The sequence below is a fragment of the Zingiber officinale genome, chromosome 8B (genome assembly GCF_018446385.1).
Source record: "Zingiber officinale cultivar Zhangliang chromosome 8B, Zo_v1.1, whole genome shotgun sequence".
Lineage (NCBI taxonomy): Eukaryota > Viridiplantae > Streptophyta > Magnoliopsida > Zingiberales > Zingiberaceae > Zingiber > Zingiber officinale.
Genome location: NC_056001.1, coordinates 67478467 through 67497292, shown reverse-complemented (window position 1 = coordinate 67497292; position 18826 = coordinate 67478467). Strand labels below are relative to the sequence as shown.

Here is an 18826-nt window from a genome sequence, read left to right as displayed (position 1 = left end):
TTAACCCTTTAAAAAATGACACTTAGTCTCCCTATATTTAAAATAATAATAATAATAATAATAAATGACAAAAATAACCCTTTGCTATTTAAATGTTAAATTATGGCTAAATAACTTTAAGTCCCTTTTATTTTTCATCCAAAAATAGTTTCCCCCTGTATTTAAAAAATGACACTTAGCCCCCTATGTTTTAAAGAAAAAAAGGAAAAAAAATAGTAAATGATCAAAATAACTCCTTTACTATTCTAAATGTTAAAATTATTCTAATTGAAACATCCTTATTCAAGGTAACCTTACATTTTTAGACAAAAAGAAAAGTAAAAATAAAAAATTTCACATAATCGTTGAAAACTTAATCTTAACCAAACTTAATTGATATATAGGTCAAAATTTTCACTTATTCCTAAAAAAATCTCACAAAATTTTTACTGGTGCATGTATAAATTTTGTGAGAGTTTTTTAGGAACAAGTGAAATTTTTGACCTATATATAAATCAGGTTTGATTAAGATTAAGCTTTCAATGATTATGTAAAATTTTTTATTTTTTACTTTCCTTTTTGTCTAAAAATCTAAGGTTACTTTAAATAAGGATGTTCAGTTAGAATAATTTTAACATTTAGAATAGTAAAGAAGTTATTTTGGTCATTAACTATTTTTTTCTTTTTTTTCTTTAAAACATAGGGGGCTAAGTGTCATTTTTTCAATACAAGAGGGAAACTGCTTTTGGATGAAAAATAAAAAGGACTTATTTAGCCATAATTTTAACATTTAAATAAAAGTAAGGACTATTTTGGTCATTTATTATTATTATTTTCTTTTTTCTTTAAAACATATGGAGGCTAAGTGTCATTTTTTAAATATAGGGGGGCAAACTACTTTTGGATGAAAAACACAGGGGGTTAAAAATTATTTAGCCTATTCTTTATCTGCTAGCTATTCTATTTATCGTATTTTATAGATTAGCAAATTATTTAATTGCACCACCTTTGTCCTTCTTCTTCGTTCGATTTAAAGAGTCCAGGTCTATGGTATGGCAGTACGATATTTAGAATATAAGTATATTATAATGTATTTTAAAAAAGAACTTTTTTAAATGGGATAGGTAAAGTTACTAAGTTTTTGATTGTTCATCGTGAACATTTTTTAATTTATCATGATGATCAATAAAAAAAATTTATGAGATCAGGTAAGTCATCCTTCAGGTTAGTCACTGTAGTTAACTGGATTTATCATTTTTTTTATTTTATTTAAAGATTATGATCAATTATCACCAAGATATTCATCGGTCGATTCTCAGTTATAGTATTTATAGAGATTTTTCTTCTAAACGGGACTCGCAACCAAAGATGATGGACTTTTGGGCCGCTCGCTACGAGCGCTTCCTAATTTACCCTAGCTATTGGTAGAAAACTTCCGTAGGACTAACCTGTCGCTTCAGGTTTGACGTTACTTGACTTAGAGTTTGATTCTCAGTTACGGGTATTTATAGAAATTTTTTCTTCAAATAAGATATGAAACTCAGGGTGTTGGATTTCTGGGTCGTCTATCACGAGCACTTTTTGATTTACTTAGCGGACGATGAAAAATTTTTGTGGGACAGAATCAATCGCTTCAAGTTTGGTGATATCTTATCTGATTAATTTATTTTTTTTCATTTAATTTAAGAAGGATGTAAAATTATCACTGAGCCAGAGTTTGATTTTAAGTTATGATGTGTTTATAGATTTTTTTTTTTCTAAATTGAAAGTATAATTATAAAATGTTAGACTTTTGAACAGTCTAGCATGGACCCTTTTCAATCTGTCTGACATCCGGTGAAAATTTTTATAGTGCCTAACCGATCTTCACAGGTTCGGTTACCTGATTCATATTTTTTTTTGTTTTTTCGAGTTAAAATCTTGAACACGCAGAGCTGCACATTTTGGTCCAAATGCAAGCTAGAACATTACTGCAATTTAATGATATTAATGGATATGTTTAGAGAGACATTAATTAGCCATTACAAGATATTATCGTGTTCTGTCGATGAGCGTCATGATTAATCATCCCAAAAACAAAGATGAAAGATTCTGCGGCTGCTGTAATTATATTTGCTAGACCAGCATACATCCAATCAAAACAGTTGAGTCACTGCCGGGGTACCAGTGCGTAATTTTCCTATGATAGAATGACAGTTTTAAAAATATGGATGGTTTAGATGGATTTCCATTTTATTTAGTCTGACAGTCCATAAGAAATTTGGATGGGATTGAATGAATCATAATGTTCAAAATTAATTGATTTGAAAAAAATTGAATATCTAAATTATAAAATAAATTAGAGTCATTGTTCTATTGTGTTTATACTTTTATAATAATGATATAATGGTTAGCTCTTGAAGCGGTTAATTAGATATTCAAAAATTGAATTTCAGTTATAATGTATTGTAGAGATTTTTTTTTTATTTTTTTTGTCTGATAAGATGACATCTCTAAGAATATTAATTATTTGGATAGGTCTCCGTGGGTGCTATTGATTTACCCTGATGATCAATAAAATTTTTTATAAGATCGAACTAGTTACCTCTTAGATTAATCGATTCGAAGAGTCATATATCTAAATTATGCAAAGTTAGCTGAAGATGAAAGAAAAATATTTTTAATTAACTTTTCAATTAAAATAATAATAATAATAATATTATTATTATTATTATTATATTATTTAACAAATGTTCTTATGGGTGATCATAGTTGATAGATGTTTGTTCTAATAGATTCTGGGATAAATTTTTAACTGGTATATATTTCATTGGATATCTAATTTCCCCTTGTAAAGGGTTGCTATGGTAGGACAAAATGCCTTGTGATTTACCTATATATATCTTGTCATGAGATTAACAATACCACTTAAGATAAATGATATCATCTTTTTTACTCCAAAACAGTTGAAAGAAAGCCCTCGAGCCAATAGTACAGTGGCATGATGCCTTTTCAATTTCCCAAACATTCAAGGATCAAGTTCTAACAAATTAACATATGAATTTACCTTAATGGGTAGTTGACTTAAGAATATTGGGTTGATGGACCACCCACTGTGAGTGCTTGTTCCTTGATTTACTCTGATGAGCGATGAAAATTTTTTGTAGGATTGGGTTGGTCATCCTAGGATTAGTAGGTGTAAGTTGGATATCTAGTAAAAAAAAAATATAGTTGAAAGAACCCCGAGCAATGGTATAGAGGCAAGGCGCCTTCTCAATTTCCCAAACATCTAAGGACCGAGTCTCAATTTTACTGAATTAATGGATGAATTATCTTTAATGGATGGTTGGCCTAAAAACTCTAGGCTAATGGACCGCCTGCTAGTACTTTCTGATTTATCTTAGTGGTCGGTGGAAAACTTTCTTGAAACTAGATCGGTCACCCTAGAATTAGTTAGCATGAAAAAAATTAAAAATATTTAAAAAATGTTGAAAGAACTCCATCCAAAAAAATAATTGAAAGATGCCCTAGACAATGGTGTAGTAATAGGACGCCTTCTTAATTTTCTAGACATATAAGAATTGAGTCCTAATTTTGGCAACTAAAAATATAGAAACGTCTCTGATTTATTCTAGTGGTCATTAAAAAAATTTTATAGAGCCAAATCGGTGACCCATCGACGTAAGCAGGATATGTGAGGCCAATTAGAAATAAAAACAGTTGAAAGATCTTTGTTTGCACTTGAGATTAATACAATCTTTGTTTTTGCTCAGCAATCTCAATCGGCTTGAACTCAAAACAACTGCAATAAGTTTTTTGTGTGGGGATACTCCACTTATTTCTGTTGGGTTAGTTCAGTTTGGTTTTTAATTGTTTTATATGTTCTACTCGATTTGTTAAACACATTCAATTCTTTTGTTATTTATTCACTTGTCTGTCTATCTTTGATCAATTTAATTGTCTCCTCGATGGATTAGAAGATGACATATTTATTACGATGGAGCATAGATTAATTTTTGATAAGTATATATCTTTAGAAAAAAATTACTCTCACTCGCTAACCATTTATTAGTTGGCTATAAATTAATTTTATAATTTACCTTTTTCATATAATTTAAAAATAAACTATGATAGGCATATAAGGTTTTACTTCAATTGATCAATTCAAATACTTACGCAACTAATTTATTTAACTTAACCAACTTGACTTAGCATATTTATGTTAGTGGTTAGGTTAACCACTTTGTTGGCTTATTAATGATACGTATTTTAAAAAATTATTCTTTGCGATATAATAATCTAACAAAGATAGAACGAGTGAAAAGCAATTTTACAAAAATTGAATATTATAAATTCATTTTTATAGAAAATAATCATTTTGTGAAAAAATATTAATACTAGGAAAAATATTTGTAAAGAAATCAATAAAACTATTTTTTATATATATATTTCCTGTAGATGATAAAAAAAGTAATGCCAATAAATTGCGAACAACTAATCTCTTAAAAAAATATTAATTAATTCTGAACTAAACAGATTGAAAGAATCAAGTACACTGCTATTAATTTGACCAAACTAATAAATCACCGTCTTAGTGGCTGTGGAATCAAGGGCAATCATCATGTCATTAAATTGTGTAAAAAAACTTTTTTATTTGTATTTATTGCTAAATAAATATAAAGAAATTCTTATCAAATAATATCGTGTTCAGACAAGTCCACTGCAAGGTAGAGGCCAGAGCTTAAAGTTAGACATGAAGTAGGATTTTTACTATTTCTTACTGTTGAATTCCTCTAGATGGATGTTAGCACCACAACCTTTGCACACATTTGACACCACCACTAGTGCCTCAACTTGGATCAGGATTTCAATCATTCAGTCAGATACAAAAAGCTTTCTATCCAACCTTATCGTTCATGAGAAGAGATACATAATCCCAAGTACACAAAGGTATCAGATACAATATGCATAACTTAGAAGCATAGTCTATTTCCATGGCACAACTCATTCAGCTAGACAGTTGGAGACTACATTACTAAGTCGCTCGATAGCCAACAGATGGATGCATAGACCAACCTGTATGGTATGCCAACCAATGCAACTACGGCCATTTTCATTTTAGCATTTATGAGGACTATGTGCTTGACGAACTTGATTGCTCACGCAAGAAGCATTCTGCATTCTGTAGGAAGGGCTTAATGAATCTGAAAGGCTCAAACCAAAATGAAAATCTTGGTTCTTGCACTCATCTCTGTGAGGAATTTGCATCAGCAGGGATTTTGATTCCAACTCCAGAGGAAGGAATTGGAGATCTAGGGGCGGCGTCACCATCTGTAATAAAGTCGTCTGTGTTAAATCTACCCATGCTGTCCCATTGGACCTCTGCTGTGAATCAAGTCAAGGTTCTAAATGGGCATTTAAGAGTGTTAGACGAGTATAAAAGTTCTTTTATAAAATAGCATTGGTATCTTGAGGAGGATACGTGCTGTCTTCCACATGTCTGTGATGCTAACATCAGCCTCTGATAGAAGCCAATAATCAGCTTCAGTCTGCAGAGAAATAAATTAAAAGTAGTTAGCAAATACTTATCGTAATCCATCTTCATGCTCATCAATTGAAAATGATCTAATAACATTTATTTACCTAGATAATTAATAGACCAATGGACAAAAACACAAATAAAAAAGTAAACAGGAAAAATCAGATATAACTTGAGCTGTGGATGAAAGTTTTGAGGTTAGGCATAAGGGAGGAACAAATAAAAGACTACTGTGACATTTTTGCATCGTCCACAAAACACTTACATCTATCTCTGAAGGAACAATCTTCATCATACCACCACTAAAATCATGTGAAAAGTTCACGTCAGACCATATCCTCTCATTTTGTTGAGTATCAAATTCCATCCCATTTGCTCTGCTCTCTTCTGGAACACAAGGTGCAGTAGAGCAGTCAACAGAACAAGAATTTGATGGAGGAAGCTTTGGAGGTGTCTCCACACCACCCATCTCCTCAAACTTCTCTTCAAATTGACTATCAGGAAAAAAGGAAGCAAGAAATAGGAAATAAGTATTGATAAGGAAAAGTGTGCGTTCAAGTTTCTTCCATTTGAAGTTATAGATTACTGACTGAAAAGGGAAAGAACAAGATACCTAACAAGATAAACATCTATGGGACCCATTGTGCTTCTTAGAACAATTCTGTATCTCCTCTGGAGATATTCTCCAGCCTGCACTAGGAATCAGAAAAACACTCAGAATGTGTACAAACAAAAAGGTCTACTAGAAAATTATTGAATTTGGAATAATTTTTCTGGCTTCTACTTGCCTCATCGGGATCTGGAACTTCTAGGGTAGTGCCATGAGGTGCTTTAATTGCTATTAAGGTCTCATTCTGCATATAAGGCACAACAGTGTCCAAAAATGGCCCCAATTAATTATAGCAACACATATCTATTTCCAGATCAACAAAAATGTCTAAGCAAATTATTGAAACCTGAAAACATGGAAGGCCCTTGATATCGTCTTCTGTGACAAAAAGCCATCTAGAGGAACAAAAAAAAAATCACTGAGTGACTATTGGAGCAAAGAATTTCCATTGTCTGAATGGAAATGAATGAATGGAGAAACTGGAAACATACTTCTGATTACTTTCTTCTTCAGTAAGCTCCCTCAATCTTTCTCGCATTTGGCTGCAAAATACTTAGTGCCATAATATTGCTACACTTTTTTTATTATACTGTCCAACATCACTAGAAGATACCTGATAAGATCATCTAATTTGCACTCCTCCAATGTAAATTTCTCAATTTCAGCCTAAAATGATATTAGAAAAAGGTTCCTCATTATTTCAACACAATGAGAAAATTGCCCAAATGACTATAGTTAATACACAGAAACAAAGCATGTGGCAAGTGGGAGACCTGTAAAATTGAAGCATCACCATCAACCACAACAGGAGCCAAGTCATCCACTCCTCTGTCATGAGATGTCACTCATTTAGTACATGGTGAAGTATTCACATATCAACAATCTAGTAGAAGAAACAGAAGAATAAGTAAAGATACAAGTGAGAGGATGGAAGAAGATTACTTCCAGCGAATTCTGTTTTTAATTTTTTTTTCTATAAGCCCAATGCCTTCAAGAACATTAGTGATATCATAAATCCTCCTCTTTTGTACCTGTATATCAGATGTCTTGTTCAAGCAAAGCTAAAAGATAAGTGCTTAAATTACAGATAACTATGCCACCTTCAATATTTCTGCAGCTTTGTTCAAATCAAGGACACCATCTTGTGCATGTTTAAGCAAATTGATAAACTTTTTCGTCAAAAGACCTAGAAAACTCCAAGAATTAAGTTACAAGCAGTTAAGATCTACATTATATAGCAAATGAACCTTGACCAACTTCAAAGCAATAAGTTTATTCACCTAGGGAGCTATCATAACGACAAGAACTAATTGGAGTAAGACTATCACTTGACGGTGAGCCTGAAATGCCAAATTACAATGTCAATATTCCAATAAATATAGACCATTGCTCAAGTATCACAAAACTTGGTCATATGACAAAGAAAATAAAAATGGAAACAAACTATTCATAATATACAATTAAGTAGTACTCAAACTATTCATACTATATGATTGATTAGTACTTCTGACCAATTAAATTTACATACAATCATATTTTGCAGATAATTTGAAGAAAATATATACTCACCAACATTTGATGCAGGAGTTAGCATGACTGTCTTATTGTGCTTCACAACCTTAGACTTACTGTATGCCTTCCTTGCTTTCTGAGATACTGGTGTGAGTAAAGAACTAGTACCTCCAGCATATCTAGGGCTGGTTGCCCATTCACTTACCTCTATCATTCCGTTATCTTCGGGCACAAATTTTGGCTTCAACTACATATAGATAGTGAACACAATTGACATTTGAAGAATGAAAGTTAGGACAAATCTATAAGATAAAGAGATACCTTAGAATCAACAAGGGAAGATGTTATGGGTATAAGATTCAAAAACTTATCATGATTTAAAATGAGTTCCAACTAACACATGGGGGAAGATAGAATTTTTATAGCATGTGAACAGTCACTGACCTAGTTCATTTAAAAGCACACAGGATGATTATGATTTTATTTGTAGTCACTTCACTGGGAGGATGAGCTCAATTTTACTTAGTTTAGCAGATGAGATTATCATGAATCCAGAAATAAATACAGATGTACAAATGGTAGCAGTTTGTAATAACTAAACATGTCCATAAAAGCTCCTTGTCCTGGAGTTCATCTGATGGGCTTAGAAGCCCTGCACAAAATTAGCTTGAAACTAGAAACAAACAAAGAACTCAATTGTCAAATATGACAACAATTCATAATTGTTAATGACAAATCACTAAAGAGTGCAAAATGAATTTTATCCTATATCACTTAGGGTGAATCACAGAGAGTATCTACGATCTCAGTACTACTAAAGGCAAATAGATACATGCTTTGGAAGGACAGAGTGAGCAACCAAACAATTCCATTTCATTGACGGGGATTCACAACTCACACAATAGTAGTGCGGCAAGTTAAAGGTTGCAAATGAGAGAGAAGTATTTAAGTGTCAGAATCATGTTAGGTAACCCATCATAAAAGTTGTCTTTTGTACTGTAATTTGATTGCAGTATAATAATGCGAAGAAATTCTCAAAAATATTCTTTTATCATAGAAAAGAAAAAGTAACTTTTTTTTTTATCATACCCAAACTATGTTTGCTAGTCTCTTTAGCGGAACTATAGTTCCTAGATAACTATGCAGATGCTCAATTGAGCAGCAAACCTTAAAAAGAGAGGGAAAAAAACAGACAATTTGGCGAATACAAAAATCTATCAAGTGTTAGAATTATGTCTAGTAACCCGTCATAAAAGATTAGTCTTTTATACTGTAATTCGATTATAGTATGATAATGCCAAGAAATTCTCAAAAAGAAACGCGAAAAAAGAAAATAGAATCTTAAAAAGAAAAAAAGATAGTTTGGAAAACGCGAAAAAAATACAGTGAATAAAGCTTCCCGAGTGAAAAATATAAACCCTCCAAACCCTCAATAAAAAATTAACGACGCAAATAGATCACCAAACCGAGACGTCATCCAGTTCATTTTAAGAATGAAACGGACACTAACAAATCACCACCAGAAACTCACGGGAGTCTTAATCACCAGCGCATCGACCATCTCATCCGCTGCCCCCCGCAGCCCATCGAACCTGTGGTACTCTTCCAGAGAGGAAAACGGAGGCCTCGATGAGGCAAACGCCAATTTCTGCGTTGGCGGCTGGAAGATGAGCCCCAGCTCCAGTCCCGATCGGTTCCCAGTCGCCTCCCCACCGGTCATCAACCTAGACAATCGCCGACCGCAGGGGATCTGAGGGCTCAAAACCCTAGTTCTGCCTCGTATTCAGAGGCGGCGGCGGCGAGATGGCAACCAGCCGATGAGTTACCAGATAGAAGACGAGAGGTTGGAATCGGAGATCTGAGGGCTCTGACGGGGAAATGGAAGGCGGAGAGTGGGGTCGAGGGAAGGCGGCAACGAGAAAGGGGAAAGAGAAAGCAGAAAAAAAGAAGACGACGAGAGGAGGCAGCGAGGGAGGGAAATGAAATCATTCAGACTTCGGATAAATATGTGGAGGGAAGGCGTGAGCCCTAGTAATATTTAGTTGAATTTGCTAAATTTATTTCCTGCAATTTTTATCATTAATTTTCTTTAAAGAAAATCAATTGGGCTACGGCCCGTTTAACTTTCCTAACCCCAAGTTTACGGGTTGGATTGTACCTTCTATTATCCGCCTACCCGTTATGCATCCGATAACAACTCAAAACCCTCCTTCCTTGTCCACACTCTTTCTATCCGCGAGCGAACGCAAGGGCTCGATATCGCCATGGCTTATTGCTCCCTCTCAACCATCGTCTCCTCGAGGTCTTCAACCCCGATGGCTTCGTTGTCCCCAGCTGCTTCTCTTCCCTTGAATTCCCGATCCCTTCCGAAGAGCTTCCTGAGGTCGCCGACCAAGGGCTTCACTCCTTGCTCCATCCGATTTGCCTCTTCTATGAGATCTTCATCAAGAAGATTCGCAGCCAAGGCTTATTTGGAGGTGTGGATTCGGGATCTGTTGTTTGTTGGATGACACACTCACAATTAGTTTTGAGTCAAGACAATTTTTGGTTGATATTAATTTGTATTATGGGCATGGATCGGAATCCTAATGTTTCGTCAGTATAACATTTATTCGTGTTTGATGTTTCTCGCAGGGTGATTTGCCATTGGTTGGCAATAAGTCTCCAGATTTTGAAGCGGAAGCTGTTTTTGATCAGGAGTTCATTAATGTAAGCAAATGTTGTTCGGTGTATCCATTATCTGTGCTTTTCTGTTATTTAAAATTACATGAGCTCGATCCAATTATTTTAAACATGGTTAAGAAATCCAACAGTTTTATCTTTTCAAAATTCAAAACCTCATAAAAGTATACAATTAAGATGCTATTTCTGTTGGCAGATGTTTCCTGCTTTGACATCTCAATTAAAATAAATAATGAATATCTTCAGTTTGTATATAATCCCTTCTCTTGTCCAAACCACTAAAAAAGGTTGTGATTAATATAAATTGATGACGGAAGAAACTAACCATGTACATTAGCCTAACTTGTGAAGATGGTTATTTGGTCAAGTTGTTTGCCAAACTTGTACTAGTTGACTATGAGAAGCTTTAATCAACTTATTGTCCTGGTAGGTTAAACTTTCTGACTACCTTGGGAAGAAATATGTTATCCTGTTTTTCTATCCACTTGACTTCACATTCGTGTGTCCAACTGGTAAGTTAAAATTGCTTCGATATTTGCATATAATTTTCACATTCTAAGAGGAAATGATCCTGAGACTGATGATGTTGTGTTATGGTTGTTTTCATTTACAGAGATAACTGCTTTCAGTGATCGCTACGCAGAATTTGAAAAGTTGAATACAGAAATCTTAGGTGTTTCAATTGATAGTGTGGTAAGAGTGCTTTCTCTTTAATATTTGAAAATCTTGTTTACTTTTTGCTACTTATTTTATTCATATCAATACAGTTTTGTCTGTTGTGAAGTTAACAGTAGTTTTTAAAATTTGGTTTGTGGAGTAATCTTAATCATTTGTACTACTAATTTATGTTTTCTTCCAGTATCTTGTCTGTGTCAGAACATCCTTATTTATTTTACTTAGATTGTTTGGTAAATCAAGTTTGAAAATGTCAAAAAGCAAGATTAGAAAATTCATAGGTGTGTTCCTGTGAAACAAATATCATTGCTATAGTTGGTATCCTATATCATCACTATTTAAAGCTCGTCTGGTCATTCAAAATTTTGGGTTAAATTTAGTATTAGTTTTAAAAATTTTAGGATTTTAAATTTTTACAAGTTTGTTAACTCTTTAAAAGTGGTCCAAGTTTTTTTTAAGTTTGTTACATTTTTAGAAAGGGACCTTTTATGTAACAGTAAGGTTGTTGCCGTGTGACCTTAAGGTCACGGATTTGAGTCACGGGAACAACATCTTGCAAAGTAGGATAAGACTACGTACGTCGCATTAGCGGGAGCTTCATGCATGGTGTTGTCCTCCTTTTTTTTTTTTTTGTTATATTATTCGGGTAAGTTAGACCTTATCTTAGAATAACTAGTCTTTATATTTGATTTGTAAAAGAGGTTCGGGTCTCATCTAATTTATTCTTTGATTTTATGGTATTTCCTCTTTATGAATTTCTCATGTGAGATTGCATTTCATGCTACATCAAATGGTATCAAAGCATCAGCTACATCACGTGGTGATCTACTAGTTGCTGGGTACAATTGGTTTATTAGTTTCAATGTTATTCATATGTATTAGTGTGATTATCTAAGCAATTGATTACACTCTTATGTTGATATTATTAACAACATACCTGGAATAAGAACTCGCCATCCTCTATTGTTGTTCACTGTTTCAGGCAAATTTTAGGGATTCTAAAAAAAAAATAAAAATTGGATCTTTAATTGGTTAAAACATAAAAGTTGGATTCTCCTCTGCAGTTCATTGTGGATTTTGGTAGAGATGCCAGTAGAACAAAGATGTTTACTTCTATCCATGGATCTTAATTGCTAGTCGACTATTGCATCATTTATTTTGCCAGTATCTACGTCGTCCTCCATGTGGAATCTGGAAACTAGAGTTGTTTCTTAGCTCTGTTGATTCTCCTCTGCAGTTCTCCCATCTTGCATGGGTCCAGACAGACAGAAAATCAGGGGGGCTGGGAGACCTGAAATATCCATTGATTTCTGATGTTACTAAATCAATCTCAAAATCTTATGGGGTTCTGATTCCGGATCAGGTAAACATTTATTATGAGCCAATTAAAATTAACCACATAAATCACATTAAATCATTATGGACTGTTTTTAACCCACTTAATTGCTCATGTTCTCACAGGGTATTGCATTGAGGGGACTTTTCATCATTGACAAGGAAGGAGTCATTCAACATTCAACCATTAACAACCTTGCCATTGGTAGGAGTGTAGATGAAACCTTGAGGACCCTTCAGGTAATAATAAGAAGAAAACAGCCTTAATTACTTTGTACTCGGTAGTCTTGTAAACATGCTGTGATTACGTTAATAACAAGTTTATCACAGTATTGTTCAAGACAAAAAAAAAAAAGGGACATAAGTGAAATAATGCCCCCCATTAACAATTAAGAAGGGCCTCATTTGTACCCTAATTATGTTCAATAGGTGATTCTACCAGGTATGTATTTTATTTTAAATCGAGACTATTGAAGAATAAGTGTAGAGAGGGCTACCTAGCCTACTTTTATCAATCTCACATACAAGTTACGACCAGTTTTACCTGAAATATCATACGCATTCCCCATATTTTGCAGGCATTGAGGTATGTTCAGGAGAACCCAGATGAAGTTTGCCCTGCTGGATGGAAACCCGGAGAGAAGTCTATGAAGCCAGATCCTAAACTCAGCAAAGAGTATTTTGCAGCCATTTAGGAACGATGTTATTGCGATCAAGTGTTAAAGAGTGGACAGAGTTTTGTTGCCCAGCCTTTTCTTATAGTACTAGTGATTTTTTACTTGTCGAGTTCCATGCTTGGATCAATAACTTCCATAGTAGCTTACTATGTATGCTTTTTTACCAAAATCACATTTTAATAATTTTCTTTCTTGAACTATATTTTTTTTCTTAACCTAAAAACTATATAGCTATATATATATATTACTGAAATACTTTTGATAGTTGTTATAATGAGTGAAAGTCATCAAATAGCTGTTGCACCATATTGAGGTTATTGTAATAACTATTTGTTAACTTTTATCTAGTCAATTGTGATAATGTAATATTTATTTTGACATGTGGTGAGTATATACTCTTTGTTTTATTCATTGAAATATTATTTTAATCATATTATCATTTTCTAATAAATAAAATTAATTTATTATTTGTTATATTTGTTAATTTCTATACCATCAATTGTGATAAGATAATTTCATTTGAAATGTAATAGGTGTAGTAAAGTCCTCTTAATTTATTAAAATATTATTTTAATCATATTATTACAAGCCAATAAGTAGCAACAACATAAAATATTGATAATATAATAGAAGCTAGCAATTAGTTATCACACGTTGTAGCAAGTAGCATTGTCTTTAGAGTGTAGCATAGCTGAGGGTGTATAATTTTATGGCTGAAAGGTCCAGGGTTCGATCCTCGGGGTGTCATTGTCTAAGGTTAGTATCTCGGCTATGTACTTTGTGTACTTGTATTTATTTCTCTTCATATTCGTGGGATCGACTCTAGAGGGGTCGTTACGTGACGGTTTCACTTTTTTTTTTTTTTAGCAATTAGCATTACTAAAAAAAAATCCTTTAATAACGGAATTTCTCGATGTTAAAGGGGCAATTTTTGTCATTGATGAGCTATATCAACGATACTAAATACCGTAGGAGGAGGTTGTCGCTAAAAGACCATGTCAGAAAAAAGATTAGTGACGGGAAAAAAGTATTGTCAGTAATAGCTCATAATGGTGATATACACTACTGTCGTTAAATGATAATAATAATAGATTTATATATCATCTTTAATGGTAATCGTGATTGTCATATGTATCATCGTTAATAACGATGAGGGCTATAGGTACCGTCATTAGTAATTTAATATCGTTTAATTATTTAGCGACGATTTTATATACCGTTATTGATATACATAATTCACTTTTTCAATCGGTCAAAATATTAATTAAAGAGAATATATATATATTTTCTATAAATATATTAATGAATTCTAATAAAAATCAAAATACAATATATATTAAAATATGATCCATTAGTTCATGATAATTACATGTACATCATTAAACAGGTAAAATTAACATCCATTTATATCAAAGTATTCATTTCTTTAAAGTCTTCATAATTAAAATGTTAACATTTTTAAAAACTCCAAAGAATCTATTTCACTATAAATCTCCAATACCTATAATAAATATACAAAAAATGAGTATTACAGTATGTATTAGAAGATTATTGGTACAATCATCCCTGGATCAAGGTTGACTAGTTTCACTAAGTTTGAGTGGATTCGAGCTTGAGTTTTAATTTTGGATAATATGTTTAGAAAATATCTGAAAGATGTCAAGTATATCAAGGTTGACCAGAGTCAAGTAGACTGGTAAAGTCCTAACTAGAAGTTAGGTAAAATAAGGTCCAAGTGGGTCAAGGAGGACCGCATTTTGGCAAAGAAAAGTCACTACGGTTAGATAAAAGGAAGTTCAAGTGAGTCAAGGAGGACCACACGTTGGTAAAGGGAAGTCCTAACTGTGATTAGGCAAAATAAAGTCCAAGTGGATCAAGGAGGATTGTACTTTAGCAAAGAAAAGTCCTAATTACGGTTTAAGCAAAAGGAAGTTCAAGTGGGTTAAGGAGAACCGTACATTGGCAAAGGGAAGTCCTAACTACGATTAAGTAAAGGAAAATCCAAGTGGATTAAAGAGGACCGCATGTTTACAAAGGGAAGTCCTAACTGCGGTTAGACAAAGGAAAGTTTAAGTTGGTCAAAGAGGATCAAACATTAGCAAAAAGGAAGTCCTAACTACGATTAACAAGAGGAAAATACAAGTGGGTCAAGAAGGGTCGTACTTGGTGATCAAAAGTCTAATGAAAGGTTGACAAAGTCCAAGTGGTTCAAAAGTTGACTAGACATTTGGTGGGGAAGTCCCAACAGGTCACGGTTGATCGAAAGTTGGGCAAAGAAACCCTAGACTTAGGTTAAGCAAGTTAGGGTTGGACAATCGATTGGGCCAAAGCTAATCGATCAAGTGATCGATTGGGAGTCTTTCTTCGTGTAACAGAAGACATCTGGATCAATTGGGTAATCGATCAAGAGCTGCGCCAATCAATCATGTGATCAATTGGGAGTTCTTCTTCGTGAAACAGAAAGGGCTTGGATCGATTGGGCAATCGATCAAGGCCAATCCCAATCGATTAGGTAATCGATTTGGAGAAGAAGTTTGCGACAAACAGTGGGTTCTTGATTGATCAATAGATTGATTAACAGGAGTTTTTCATGAAGCACAATAACTTCCTCGCGAGAACATAATCGATCAGATGATTGATTGAGAGAAATTTGTGAAATAACAGAGTTTCTGAATCGCTTGGGTGATCGATTAAGTAACCTTGTAATCGATTGACTCATCATCGATTAAGAGAAGAAAAAAGCCATTGCGAGGTTTGGATGACTGGATTTGCTTGGATCTAACGTGACAATTGATTGGGGGTAAGACAATCGATTGAGAACACTAATCCGAGGGATATAAAGGCATTCGAAGATTCAAATCAACAACTCTTCTTCTCCACCCCTCTCCACTAGTTCTTGAAGTTTCTTGGAAGCAAGTGTTTCTATAGTTTCCAAGTATCAAGAGGAAATTCATAGCAACAAGAGATCAAGAGCAAATGTCATTCATTGTTGTAATCATTTCTTTGTTATTATTGCGTTTCTTGTTATATTTCTCATATTTTCTTGTGCATTTGTTTTTATGAGGCTTCTCCACCTCCTAGAATGAGGTTTTCATATTGTACTATGAGTGAAGAGAGTGGACCCTTGGATTTGTCACCTCAAGGAGGTGACTAACAAGTAAAATCAAGGGAATTAGCATTGATTAAAGTCTTCCTCTTTAAATCATCTTCAATGAAGCGATTTGAGCTAATCACCCTCCTCTAGTTCCCGGAGTGTCATAACAAGTGGTATCAGAGCAAGATCGCTCTTCATTGGACTAATCGCTGAGAGAGCAACGAGCTAGAGGAAGCAGAATAAGTTTTAAGTAAATCCCTAATTTCAACGGTAAAAGGCTCATCATCAAGGAGCTCAACTTCAAATGGAGTGTCAAGATGGATTAGAATATGATATCCAAGCACTTCCACTATTCGGAATTCGCAGTTTCAATATTTGGAAATAAAAGGTCAATTTTTTTTTCATGATGGAGATAGAGTGATCCGTTTGCTCTAATAGAGGGTTTTGTAGCTTTGAGAGATTTAAAGGAAAAGCTCCTCAAGAAGAAGAAATAAAATGAGGAGCAAATCAAGAGATACGAGCCCAATGAAAAGTTAACTAAATTATTAGTTAATTTATTGTCAAGCACCATCTTGTGTAAGATTGGAGAATATCAAGATGCCAAGGAGCTATGGAGCAAGTTGGCATAACTTCATGAAGATCCAACCTCATGGTAAAGTGCAGCAAAATCCAAAAAAAAAAACTCTTTGGATTAAGAACAAGAGGTTTCAGAGGTTGAGAGATACTCAACATCTGAGGATGAAATTGAAGAGTCATCCACATCAAGGATTGAGGGAGAGCAAAGCTCATCGATACAAGAATAATAAGAATCTTCCACCTCCGAATCAAATGAAGAAAGATGTGCCACCTTTACAAGTAAAGGTATAGAAATTTTAATTTGTAAAAATAAAAAGTATATCATTTCCTTTGAGTGTAGGGAGAATGGACACTTCAAGAGTAAGTGTTCAAAGTTAACTAAGAAGAAGGGTCAAGTGGCACCCAAGGGCAAGAAGAAGCCAAAGGAGGTCGACCCCGTGGTACGAAAGGGCAAGAAGCACATTATGTGCTTCTTGTACAAACAAAAGGAACATTATCATAACCAATGTCCAAAGGGTAAAAATCTGACCAAGAAGAAAAGAGGAAGCTCAAGTCAAGGGGGGGGGGGGGCTTTAAAGAAATTGAAATAATTTTTATCATTTTAATGTTATTTATTATGAAAATAGAAAGCATGAAAAACCTAATAATAATTACAAGTCATTTCATATTAGGACTACTGTATTTAAGGTTAGAAAGGTAGATAACAGTTTAGGTAAGAAATTACAATAAGTTAAATATGTACCTAAATAGAAAAGTGTCCAAGGAAATAATAGAAAATCCAAATTTAAGGATTTTAAGGATAGGAAATCAAGTCTTGAGGTCAAAACTTGATAGATTAGAGAATACCCTTAAGAGAATGACAAATAGAGTTTTAGGGTCTAACAAGAAAAACCTAGGTTTAGAAAAACAAGAGTCATTCAATAGCAAGAGAGGCTTGGGATACAAACTAAAAGCCAAAGAGAATGTTTAGAGTGTGTCAATTCAAGCCAAGATTATAAAACTAACCTTAGGTCTAGGAGTCAATCCAAGATTATAAGGGAGGTTATATCTAAAGTTGACCTTGATGAGACTAGTGTGGCTAAGACTTCTAAGAAGTTTAGAAAGATCATTAGGAAGATATCAAGGGAAGTTATTCTTAGTGAATACCTAGAACACCCAAGAAGCAGCAATAGATTTTGGGTTCCTAAGAGTGTGCTCTCTACGCTCTAGGTGGGTTTAGAGTGTGTCAATTATAAATGAAAGGGTAGTTAACCTAACCGTGGTGAAGTTGGCATGTTGGTGCATTTTCAAGGCATTGTTACACCTTGAAAATAGAAAGTTGATTTTTACTCTTGAAAGAGTGAGAATGTGCCAATAAAAATTTAAAGATTAGAACTTAATTAAATTTGCATAATTAGTACAGAAGTCAAAGAATTACTAAGTTGAGATTTTGACAAATTCTTAGGGAGATAAGGGCAAACTTAGGCTTATTTTTAATATAGAAATTAATTAAGTAATACTTAGATAAAGAATTTAGGTATTTTATTTATGCTAAAATTATCATGTTATGTGTGCACTATTATATTGTTGGTCCCCTTGAGGCCCGCAAGAAAAGGGAGGGGGTGAATTTCCCTGAGAATAAAAGTTAAAGTTTTCTTGGATTTTTAAACTAAATTAAAAAATACTTGTTTAACAATAAAATAATTGACAAGAAAGAGAGAAGCGGCAGATCTTTTTACTTGGTTTGCAATCAAAGGATTGCTAGTCCAAGACGTTGAAAACTCGCTATCAAATTTCCTTCTGACGGAGAAGTCTCTTATAACAATTTAAGCACTAGATTACAAAGTAGAACAGAAATAAAATCATTTTCAAGTGTTGTTATAAACTACTGAGATCAGGACTCTATTTATAGCCTGCTGGTCAAATCTGACCGTTTGCTAACGTGGCATCTCGGGACACTTGGAAGGGCTCCAAGTGCTTGGACGTTAATAAAACTTTTGTTGGTGCAGGGAGCACCAGATGATTGAACCTAAGTTTCGATTATAGCAAAGGATTCAAAAGTTAAGATGTCTTGTTATTTAACAAGTGTGACCGAGCTTGCAGGAAAGTCCTAAGTGTTCTTAGGTAAAAGTCCTAATGGATTATAGGCAGGTGGAAAACCCAAGTGGGAGGTAACCCTAGGTTATGGA

The 18826-nt window shown here is 33.9% G+C and overlaps 2 protein-coding genes across 3 annotated transcripts; one reads left to right on the top strand and one right to left on the bottom strand.

The window, feature by feature from the left end:
* Positions 1-4842: 4842 nt before the first annotated feature.
* LOC122015676 (transcription factor E2FB-like) lies at positions 4843-9619 on the bottom strand. Its single transcript, XM_042572692.1, has 14 exons — positions 9151-9619; positions 7677-7866; positions 7388-7447; positions 7208-7293; positions 7050-7138; positions 6881-6935; positions 6721-6773; positions 6599-6649; positions 6454-6502; positions 6286-6351; positions 6111-6187; positions 5763-5991; positions 5441-5507; positions 4843-5343 (listed from the first exon to the last, which is right to left on the bottom strand). The coding sequence occupies exons 1-14, from the start codon at positions 9337-9339 to the stop codon at positions 5204-5206; spliced, it is 1401 nt and encodes a 466-aa protein (XP_042428626.1). The 5' UTR covers positions 9340-9619; the 3' UTR covers positions 4843-5203.
* A 212-nt stretch (positions 9620-9831) lies between these two features.
* LOC122017251 (2-Cys peroxiredoxin BAS1, chloroplastic-like) lies at positions 9832-13188 on the top strand. Of its 2 annotated transcripts, none has more exons than XM_042574811.1 (7): positions 9832-10096; positions 10254-10328; positions 10732-10813; positions 10915-10994; positions 12142-12339; positions 12438-12551; positions 12890-13188. In XM_042574811.1, exons 1-7 carry the CDS (start codon positions 9884-9886, stop codon positions 13004-13006), a joined length of 879 nt encoding a protein of 292 aa, XP_042430745.1. In that variant the 5' UTR covers positions 9832-9883; the 3' UTR covers positions 13007-13188. The 2 variants fall into 2 exon arrangements, with proteins under 2 accessions (XP_042430745.1, XP_042430746.1); XM_042574812.1 differs by having other exon boundaries at positions 9834-10096; positions 12214-12339.
* The last annotated feature ends 5638 nt before the right edge of the window (positions 13189-18826 follow it).

Bases quoted from the DNA above. Each gene is read 5' to 3' on its own strand.
- LOC122015676 (XM_042572692.1), bottom strand. From the start codon at position 9,339: ATGACCGGTGGGGAGGCGACTGGGAACCGATCGGGACTGGAGCTGGGG. The intron at 6,503-6,598 runs GTATGTTTCCAG...TTGTTCCTCTAG, and splicing joins GAAGAAGAAAGTAATCAGAA to ATGGCTTTTTGTCACAGAAG. The intron at 5,508-5,762 runs GTAAGTGTTTTG...ATTTCTCTGCAG, and splicing joins TTGTTCCTTCAGAGATAGAT to ACTGAAGCTGATTATTGGCT.
- LOC122017251 (XM_042574811.1), top strand. From the start codon at position 9,884: ATGGCTTATTGCTCCCTCTCAACCATCGTCTCCTCGAGGTCTTCAACC. The intron at 10,097-10,253 runs GTGTGGATTCGG...TGTTTCTCGCAG, and splicing joins CAGCCAAGGCTTATTTGGAG to GGTGATTTGCCATTGGTTGG. The intron at 12,552-12,889 runs GTAATAATAAGA...CATATTTTGCAG, and splicing joins AAACCTTGAGGACCCTTCAG to GCATTGAGGTATGTTCAGGA.